The sequence below is a fragment of the Belonocnema kinseyi genome, chromosome 9 (assembly GCF_010883055.1).
Source record: "Belonocnema kinseyi isolate 2016_QV_RU_SX_M_011 chromosome 9, B_treatae_v1, whole genome shotgun sequence".
Taxonomy (NCBI): Eukaryota; Metazoa; Arthropoda; class Insecta; order Hymenoptera; family Cynipidae; genus Belonocnema; species Belonocnema kinseyi.
Genome location: NC_046665.1, coordinates 132,885,116 through 132,895,793, shown reverse-complemented (window position 1 = coordinate 132,895,793; position 10,678 = coordinate 132,885,116). Strand labels below are relative to the sequence as shown.

The following is a 10,678-nucleotide window of genomic DNA, read 5'->3' as shown; positions in this document are numbered from 1 at the left end:
ATAATAAGCTCTCTTATAATAATAATAATAATAATAATAATAACTAATTGCCTAAAAGAAAAATCATCTGATCATAGACACATGTTCTGTGATAGAGTAGGAACTATAATTTTCTGATTCTATATCACCGTCAAAACGGTCCTTGTGGCGCCACCTAACGGTGACATTCAATACTTTAAAAATCAAACATTTGAATCAGAAGGTAATTTAAATTAAGGATATAATTTTATAACTTCTATAATAGTTCTAAAAATATTTTTATCTTTCATTTTGAATTGCTGTATATAAATTACAAAAATTATTTATTTATTATTATCTCGGTCGGTAAATTATCAGGTCGATAAGTGATCTGTGATTATCTCTTCAAGTCGGTAAGTGATCAGTGAAGTTTACTGTAATATGTAGTTCACATATTTTCTAGATGGCGCAGCGTGCTAAAGTCTATTTTAAATAATCGTACTTTTGGCGGGAATTTCAAATATTTAGTCAAATATCCTTTGAATTTAATAAATTGATTTTTCTTACTGAACCCTGAATAGCCAGTAGAGAAGACTTTCCCGGAATTTTTTTGATAGGAGGTATGAAGGCATTCTCACTTAACCGAATACTTTTACAAAGTTTTGGTTCTGAATGAATTATTTCGGGTTTTTTCGAAACTCGGATGGGAATATTTCGACATGTCCAGGAATCTCTCGGAACTGGTTTACATTCTTCGTCAGGAGACCAAAATTTTTCAATCGATGAAGAGTTTTCTCCGGAGTCATGTTTTAAATCCATTAACTACTTGAAAAAGTGTCATAATTAATAATTTAATTTTAATTAAATTAAAAAGTTAAATTAAATAATTTGTTAAGAATTAATCAAATCACTTTTTAAAAGAAGCAATTTCAGGGTGGCCATTTTAATCCGGATAAAAATCTCAGGTTTCAAACATTTTCACAGTCATTGAAATTTTCTTTTGAATTTTATCAACTGTTAATAATTAAGCTGAAAACTTTTTTTATTCGGAAATTTTATATTCAAACGCTTAATAATGTATGCGTATAAAATGGAAGCTTTTAACACTTTAAAATTTAAAACGTTTAATTTAATGCCATTAAACTGCAAAATTTTATATTTCAAACTTTTTTAAATTGAACATTTTAAAAATTTCTGGTAAAAAAATGGAAATCACCACTCCCATTTCCAATTATCTAAATTGAAGAATGAATTAATGTAAATTTTCAAAATTATTAAATCATTGAATAATTGTTAGATTAATATTTTTTTAAATATTCTTTTAAAATTAATTATTCAACAAACAAACAAAATTAATTAATTTTTTTAATCATCTTGAAACCTTTCAAATCCTTAAAAAGCTTTAAAATTATATTTTGAAATCTTTGAAAATTTACATTTTGTTTTATGTTTTTGGAAATCATTAAACAAAATTTTAATTCAAATTATTCGAAGTTTTCTTCAAATTTGTTAAAAATCTTCAAAATTAATAACAAAATTTGTCAAATGTACTTGATTCTTTTTTAAAGAATTTTTTATCTTTTGAAATTTTTTGAAATCTTTTAAAGTATGCATTTAAAATTAATTTTGAAAGTTCATAAAATGAATGTTTAAATTGAAAGATGATATTTCAACAGAATATAATAATTTTTCACAAAGTGGTTGAATTTTCTACCCAACACTACATTTTCAAGAAAAAAGTGAGTTTTCTATCAAATATTAAATTTTTTATTAATAGTTAACTTTTTAAACAAATGGCTTAATTTGCTACCAAAATAGTTTAATTTCTAACGAAAAGAAAGATCAGTCTAAAATCTAAAATAAAGAATTTACATTTTCGGTTGAGAAAATTGATTTTCAACAACAACAACAAAAAAACAATTTTCGAGCAATTAAATTGAACCAAACAAGAATAATGTTTAAGAAAGTAGTACAGTCTGGAGCCTTATAGATGAATTTTCAAAAAAGCAGATTAATTTCCATTAGAAAAAGACGAATTGTCAACAAAGTAGATGAATTTTCTAGAAAACAGTAGAATTTTCTGCCCAACGCCATGAATTTTCAAAAAAAAAAAAACTTTCCATCGAGTAACAATTCTTCAAGAAACAGTTTATTTTTTATGAAATATTGTGATTTCATAACAAAATAGTTGAGTTTTCACTAAAAAATATACGTTTTCGACCAAAAATTGAATAGTTAAATATATAGTTTTAAAAATTAATTTGAAAAAAAAGAATTTACTAGTGGTGAAAATTAACCAAAAAATAAGATTAAATAAGATTAAAATAAGATTAATTTTTAGCACCAAAAAAAAACATATTTTTCAGAATATATGTACTTTTTCTAATAAATAGTTTAATTTTTAACCAAACATTTTAATTTTGTACCAAAATAGTTGAATGTTTAACTAAGAAAGTTGCGTTTTCAACTAAAAAAATATAAGTTTTCATTCAAAAATGGAATAGTGACATTGTCAATCTAAGAAATTAATTTTTAACAAAAAAAGGAAGAATTTTCTACCAGTGGATTTTCTACCAAGTAGTTATTTTTTAAATAAATAGTTTAATTTTTAACCAAACATTAGAATTTTCTACAAACATAGTTGAAATTTTAACCAACAATCTGAATTTTCAACCAAACAGTTGCTTTTTCACAAGAAAGATTGGTCCCAAAAAAATATTATTTTATAAACAAAAAAGACCTCTTTTCTACAAAACAATTGAATTTTTAACAAAAAAGTTCATTTACAATTAAATAGTTGAATTTTCCAATAGAAAGATCAGTTTGCAATTTAAAATTTAAATTTCTAACCAAAAATGGAATAGTTGTATTTTCAGTTTAAAAAAAACGCGTTAAATTTTCCACTTTGAAGATAAATAAAATTTACGACTAAAAAGATGAATCATCACACCAAAAATTGATTTTTGACTAAGTAGTTCAACTTTTAACAAGGCAGTAAAATAAAAAAATTAAAATTAATTTTTCAACGAAAAATCTAAATGATATTTCAATCAAAAAAGTTTGTTCATTTAAATCAAAAACCCCCATTTTTCCTAATTTCAAAAATTTATCTCTTATATCCTGTTTTCCGGTCCAGAAACCACCCTGAATTTGTTTACTTCTCTGTGGTTTATATAAAATTGTTTAGCTGATTATATAAAAATAAATATTCAAATTGTCTTCAAACATTTTTATATCAATTTGAATTTGCGTTTGAAGAACAGTTTTTTAAATCCTAAATTTAATTATAGTAAATTGAAATTTTTAGTTAAAAATAATTTACATTAAAACATTGAAGCCACGCTAAATGTGCACAGTTGGCAGCAAAAGAAGAAGACGTCCTTTCAAGATATATTTGATATATTTCGTCCATAGCTGACTGAACAATTTCTGTTGTAATTGAATTAATTAAATAATAGACGTTCTGCTCTTCAGCAATGTTTTTTGATTTCGGGCCAGAAAAATTGGTTGCCAGTGAATTGTTACTTATTGTGACAGCACGAGAAGAAGATGATGCACTTCCTTTTTTACTCTTGGTCGATTTTTTACCTGACTTCATACTAAAATTATTAACAATTATAAACTAAATTAAAATATCCTCTTTCTCACCAATAAAAATTGTAAATAAAGATTTCGAGATTAATCCTACAACTGACGTCTTTACTTGAAGTTGACTCAAAAAGTCGACTTTCATTTCCAAAATCGATCTATAAAAAAAATTTCAAATCCTAAGAAATTTGGTCTACTAGAATATTTTGCGCGCATAGCGCGCACTGATTTCTTTCCTTTAGAAAAAACAGTGTGTGACAATGGCAGCAGAAGTGAAACCTTAAAGGATTAACTTTTAAATTTTTCGTAAGGAATCATCATGAGTTTTAAGGAGATCGCATAGTAAAAGAGTGCAGAGAGAGAGCTCATATACAGCCTTTGGTTAAAGTGACAGTAGTGGGGATATATGAGAGGGGATCTTTAGAACAATAGCGAATTGCCACATAAAAGGGAGGCGTGAATAGTGTGATGGAAGAGACGTATAAAGTATATTGTGGCTGTAGTGGGGATATAGAAAAGCAGTCTTTAAAACAATTGTGAGTCTCCGCAGAAACGGAAGACGCGAATAAAGAGAGAAAGAGAGAAGGGGCAGGGAGAAAAGACATAGAAAGTATAGCGTTGCAGTAGTGGGGATAGTGAATAGGGGTCCTTAGAGCAATTGCGAAGCAACGCACAAAAGGGAGACGCGAAAAGAGAGAGAATGTAAAGACTCTAGAAAGTATACCTGTAAGAGAAAGAGACATATATATCCGTTTCTGTTCTGTTCGAAAATGTTCAAGTAAAAATTAAAGCATTCCACTTTTCGTCGAATTTTTCTTATATACTACATCTAATCTTCTGGTAGAAAATTTGTTGTTTTTTTTTAAATTGACCTTTTTCGTTAGAAATTTATTTTGTCTGCTTAAAAACTTATTTCTAAACCTGAAAATTAAAGTATTTTATTTTTCTTTTAAATTTCTCTTTTCTTAGATGAAAATTCATTTCTTTTTTGAAAAATGACTTTTTATGGTATGGAAATTATCTTCTAGGTTGAAAATTCAACTATTCGGATTAAATTTGTTGTGAATGAAGATGTAACATTTTAGTTAAAATTTCATTTCTTTTGTTAACAATTTTGTTGAAAACTCGTTTTTTTAATGAAAATTAATTTCTTTTACTACAAACGTAACTATTCCAATTTTTCTAGACATTTAATCTTTTTCAGTTATTTTTTAATCATCCTTTTCAGCCAAAAATTCAATGATTTTGGTCAAAAATGCCTATTTTTGTGTTGTTAATTCAACTTTCATGACTTGAAAACTGAAAATTTTTTCTTTTTTTTCGTTTTTTGATTGAAAAACTTTTTGGGGAGAAAATTCAACTCCTTAGTTGAAAATTCGTATTAGTTTGTATTATAACAGTTTTTTATTGAAGCTTAAGATTTTTTGATCGAAATATCAACTATTATATTTTTTGTTGAAAATTAATTTTTAATTATTTTAAATTTATAAAAATAAATTTATATTTTTACATACGTTTTCTTGTGGATTAATTTTTAATACGAAATAACCAATTTGAAATTATTATAAATCATTGAGTTTTGCAGCAATCATAAAACCTTTTTTTTAACTGAAAAAAGATTCTCGTTGCAGGTGTCCAAATCGAAGCTTTCAAGATTCCAAAATTAATGTTTAACGGACTAATTTCTAAATTATACAAGTTTATGAATGTTTAATTTGCAATTAAAATTATTTTGTATGTTTAAATCTAAAACTATTGAATTTTAAACGTTTCAAATTCAAACAATAATGATTCGCGTTTTTATCGAATAAAAAAAAATTGTTTTCTCAGAACTGAAAATTTTCATTTAGAGTAATTAAACCTGAACTCCAAATTAAAACACTACATTTTTTAATTCAATCACGTTTTTAAAATATTTCCCAAAAATTCAGAAGACTTAAAAATCTTCTATTTATTTCGAAAATTTTCTTATTTTTCCAAATATTTTCAGCTCGATTTTAAGGGAATTCCTAAAAAACTTTGGAAAATATATTAAATTAAATTTCAAAGGATTTTACGGTATTTTAAGAAATTTCACATGTTTTAAAAGAGGCTAATGAATTTTAAGAGATTTAAAAGATTTAAAAGAATTTTAAAGATTTTAAGTTCCAAATTATTTTTTTTTTTATCGACGTATTATCACTTTGATTGAAAAATTAAACTATTTGATTAAAAATCCCTTTTTCTTGCTTGAGAAAAACTGTTTTAACGAACGGTTAAAACGTTCTACAAAACGTTGAATTTTCACTATTTTCTGAAAAATTCAACAATTCAATGAACATTTAAGTACTAACTACTCCATTTTCTGTTAAAAATTAAGCATTACTGGTTTAAAAAATTAGAAATGAAAAAATTCCTGAAGATTTATCTTTTTCGTAAAAAATGAATTCAAAATTAATCATCTTCCTAACAGAACAATTTTTTTTGTTGAAAAACAAGTATTATGTTGAAAACTCACGTTTTTTTCCTTTTTTTACACTTTAGTCTTTTTTGTTGAAATATTAAGTATTACATTTTCCGTTGAAAATTTATCATTTTATGTAAGAAAAAAAAACTAGTCCTTGGTTCTTAAGTTATTTTCTTTTTTGTTGAAGATTCATCATTTTAGTTGAAATTTTGTTTGTTAACAGGTAATCTTTTGAAATTCCAAATGTAACTATTTTGTTGCAAATTTAACAATTAAAAATTTAATTACTCTACATGTAGTAAAAAATGGATCAAATCTGATTTAAAAATTCAACTATTTTATTAAAAATTTAGAAACGAAAAAAATATAAATTAAAAATAAAATTTTAACCAATGCCATACCCATTTATCAAAGCATTTAGTAGAAATTTGATGCAGTTTATTGAAAAATATTATATGTCTAATAGTACAAAATTAGTCTGCTTTTCTGAAAATTGATCTATTCGGTAAAAAATGTATGTTATTTTGTTGAGAACTTATCTTTTTTGGTCAAAATTTAATCTTCTTGACTGAAAATTAATCTTTTTCTTTAAAAATTTAACTACGTTGTTGCAGATTCAACTGTTTTGTTGAGAACTTATGTTTTTGGCAAGAAAATATTGTATTCAATAATAGTAATAATAGTATTTAATTTAAACAAGCATACAATATATTTTCGTTTTCTCACAACTCTTTGAAGATCCTTTTTACATTCATTTAGTAAAAAATAGAACTTCTCTCAAACAATCTCAATTTCTCTCACAAAAAAACTATCGAGAAACGAAATTCTAATTGCCAAAGAAACCAGAAAACTTCTAAATATTAAAAAAAAAGTGTCTCAAACACTTTTGTAATCAACTTCCTCGACTGTTGAGTCTCCTCCATTTCCCCCTGAGGCTTGACCTCCAGGCTCCCTGATGCAACTTCACCATGAGCCCTACTGCTAGTCGCCGCGAGCTCGCCAGCGTGCTTATTCGCTATGTGTGTACGATTCACCTTAATAAAAATTTATCTTTTCCATTTTTTAATAAAAAAATCTTTTTTAAATTTAAGAGTAAGCTAGTTAGTTGAAAAATGTGAGGAAAAAAATATAAACTAAAAATTAATCATCATCTTTTTAGGTGAAAATTAATGTTTTGCTTACAAATCAAGTATTTTGTTGAAAATTCATCTTCTCTTGGTTAAATCCTGTTTCTTATATTTAATTAAAGTCTTTTTCTGTTGAAATATCAACTATTATATTTTTTGTTCAAAAATCTTTTAAGGTTGAAATATTATGTATTTTGTTGAAAATTTTATTATTTTTGTAGAAAATCAATGTTTTGTTGTTGAAAATGAAATATTTAGTTTTAAAATCATCTTTGTTGGTTGATTCCAATTCTACAATTCATTTAGTCAAGAAACATAAACTAAAAATAAATTTGAAGAAACACATTAATTTTTTGAAGTATTTAGTATAAAATTGATATAGTTTATTAAAAATTAGTCTGTTTTCGTAGAAAATTAATCTTCTCGGTCAAAAGTTTATCTTTTTGGTTGGAAATTTAACTATTTTGTTGCAGATTCAACTTGATCTGTTGAAAACTGGTTTTTTGTTTACAGATTCAGTATTTTTTATTCAAATTTTTTACTGACTTAAAAATCTTTCTTTTATGAACATTCTTCCGTACGAAATTTAACTGTTTTGTAGGAAGTTCATTTGTTTCAGTTATCATAAATATTCCTCAATGAAAATTTTATCTACTCCATTTTTAACACAAAAATGATCTTTTTTGGTTGAAAAAAATCAATCATTTAGTTGAAAAATGTCAGAAAAGAAAAGAAATATGAATAAAATTAATCATCCTTTTAGGAAAAAATTCAATTTTTTTATTAAACTATTATATTTTTCGTATAAAATCCATCATTTAAGATTGAAAATTTATGTAATCTGTTGAAAATGAGTTTATATTTTTAGGATAAATTCAATTTTGTGGTTGTTAAAGATTTAATAATTTCTTGAAAATTAATCTACGTTTGTTAAATCCATATGTTTTTTATATTTAATTAAGTTTTTTTTTAATAACGAATATTACATTTTTCTTTCAAAACTGATCTTTTTCGATGAAAAATTCAACTCCTTGGATCTTAAAAGTTCTTTTTTTCTGAAAATTTATCATTGTAGTTGAAATATGTTATTTTTGTAATCTTTTTGAATTGAAAATATAACTTTTCTTGAAAATTCAACAATTCGATATAAAATTTAATAATTTCGTATGAAATTCAACCATATGGTACAAATTTAAACTGTTTCGTAGAAAATTACTATTTTTTCTGAAAAATTCATTTTTTAATTAACATTTAACTGCTCAATGTGCAGTTCAAAATTGATTATTTCTTCTTTTTTTTATTTAGAAACGCAAAAAATTTATAAAATTTCGCCATTTTAGTAAAAAATTAATATTCTTGTTCGAAAATTCAATAATTTGGTACCAAATTTAACTGTTTCGTAGAAAATTAATTTTTTATTAAACATTAATTTTCCTCAATGAAAATGTATCTACTCCATTTTTTTATGCAAAAAATTTGAACTAAAAATTAATATTCTTTTTCGAGAAAAATCAATTATTTAGGTTAAAAAACAACTTATTTTGTTGAAAAATTGAACTTTTTTAATATAGCAATCTTTTTAAATTGAAAATATAGCAATGTTTTAAAAATTCATATACTCGGGTTTAAAATTCAACTACTATTTGGTACAAAATTATACTTGTTTTGTACAATAGATTTTTTTTAATGAAAATGAATCATCTTAACGAACATGAAATTTTGAAGAAAAATATTTAAGGGCGTTAATGGGTTAAATCGTTGAGTTAACAAATTTAGAAATAAAAAAAAATATAAACATAAAATAAAATTTCGATCTGCGTCATTTAGTATAAAATTGATGTAGTTTATTTAGAAAGTAGTTTTTTTTTTTTGTAGAAAATGTGTCTAGTTTAAAAATTCAACTATTTAGTTAAAAAAAAATTATAAATGAAAAAAAAATTAAAAATGGATATAAAATTTGGATGAAAGTCACATCCATTTCTCAAAGTACTTAATAGAAAATTGATCATTTCTGATTGAAAAATTTCAACTATTACGCAACAAAATTTAGACATGAAAAATGTAAACATTTAAAAATCCCGTGTCACGATGTTTGTCACCACTAAACTCCGAAACTACTTAACCGATCTTGATGAAATTTTGTATACTGTGTGTAATTTGGTGGACCTTAAATGATAGGATACTTTTTGTCTCATTTAATTACCTCAATATTTTTTTATTGCAAATTAAATGCTTTTATTTGTATACTCCATAAGTTTCCAGATGGCGGTGTAAGTTAGTTTGTTGACACACTTCAACATTTCACGTTGACCATGTTGGCTAAACAGCCAATAGATGGCGCCAAGTTTAGTATAATATAAATTCTACGTATTGTAACTGAGCCTAGAGTGCTGAGCCGATTATATTACTTTGAGAACGGAAACGAGAATAAGAATATTACCGAGAATATAACGGAATAATAAATTCTCTGAAAATTTATGAGAATCTCAGCATTTATTTTAATTAATAGAAAATTGAACTTTTTCTTAACTTTTCGGTTGAAAATTCAACTTTCTGTTTTAAAGTTTGTCTTTTTTATTTGAAAGTTTACCTGTTTTAGCAGAAATTAAATCTTTTTTTGATCAAAATGCAACTCTGATTAGAAATTAAGCTATTATATTATTTTCTCAAAAAGTTAACTATTTCGTAGAAAATTTACTTTTTGTTTAAAATGTATATTTTATTTATGAAAAATGAACTGAAATATTTTTTGGATGAAAGTTCCACTTATAAAAAAAATGGTTTTTTATTACAAATTCATCTGCTTTAGTACAAAATTGATTTGTTTTAAATAAAAATGCAACTATTTGGTAGAGAATTTAACTATTTTGTTGCAAATACATCCTTTTTGTTTAAAAAAATTCGTCTTTTCGGATTGAAAATTCAATTTTTTTCGTAGCAACTTATTTTTTTCTTACAGAAATTCAATTTTTTATGTTACCGAGTTATTTGGAATCTCTTTTGGATGAAAACTCAACTTTTTTTGTAATAAAAAATTCTTCTGCTTTAAGATAAATTTCATATTTTTTGATAAAAATAGAACAACTATTTGCTAGAGAATTCAACAATTTTTTTAAAAGTCATGCTTTTTGGTTAAAAATTCGTATTTTTGGATTGAAAATTCAATTTTTCTTTATATATATTTTCTGGTTATAATTTAATTTGAAAAGTTTTCTCGTTGATTAAAAGTTTAATTATCTTGTTGTAAATTAATCTTTTTCAATTGAAAATTAAACTACTTGGGACAAAGTCCGCAATTCTGACAAATTTCGTGGCCAGGTCTGCTAGTTATGAACCAAAAAATAAAATCTTGGTAAGTGTTGCCGTCTAGCTTTAGTTGGAGACACAACCTGTTAGTAAAGTCGTTTATCATGCTGCGTCAAGCGTCAGTCTGAGTCTACTTGTGGGCTAGCCAGTGAGTGATCCCAGATCTGAAACGAGACGTGGTCCAATACTATGACACGTCTATGTCCGTGTGAATATGGTAGGAGACGATATAAATGCCTGGGTTGCGCGCGCA

At 24.9% G+C, this 10,678-nt stretch overlaps 1 protein-coding gene across 7 annotated transcripts in view; it reads right to left on the bottom strand.

The window, feature by feature from the left end:
- LOC117179861 overlaps positions 1-3,646 on the bottom strand; it is an 86,691-nt gene extending 83,045 nt beyond the window's left edge. For 6 of the 7 annotated variants that reach the window (XM_033372021.1, XM_033372020.1, XM_033372024.1 and 3 more), the window contains exons 1-2: positions 3,281-3,646; positions 526-780 (exon numbers count right to left, since the gene is read on the bottom strand). In XM_033372021.1, the coding sequence (XP_033227912.1) occupies positions 526-780; positions 3,281-3,556 (531 nt within the window). In that variant the 5' untranslated portion in view covers positions 3,557-3,646. The remainder of the gene's footprint in view (positions 1-525; positions 781-3,280) is intronic. The other variant, XM_033372022.1, reaches the window with a different exon arrangement.
- Between the last annotated feature and the right edge of the window lie 7,032 nt (positions 3,647-10,678).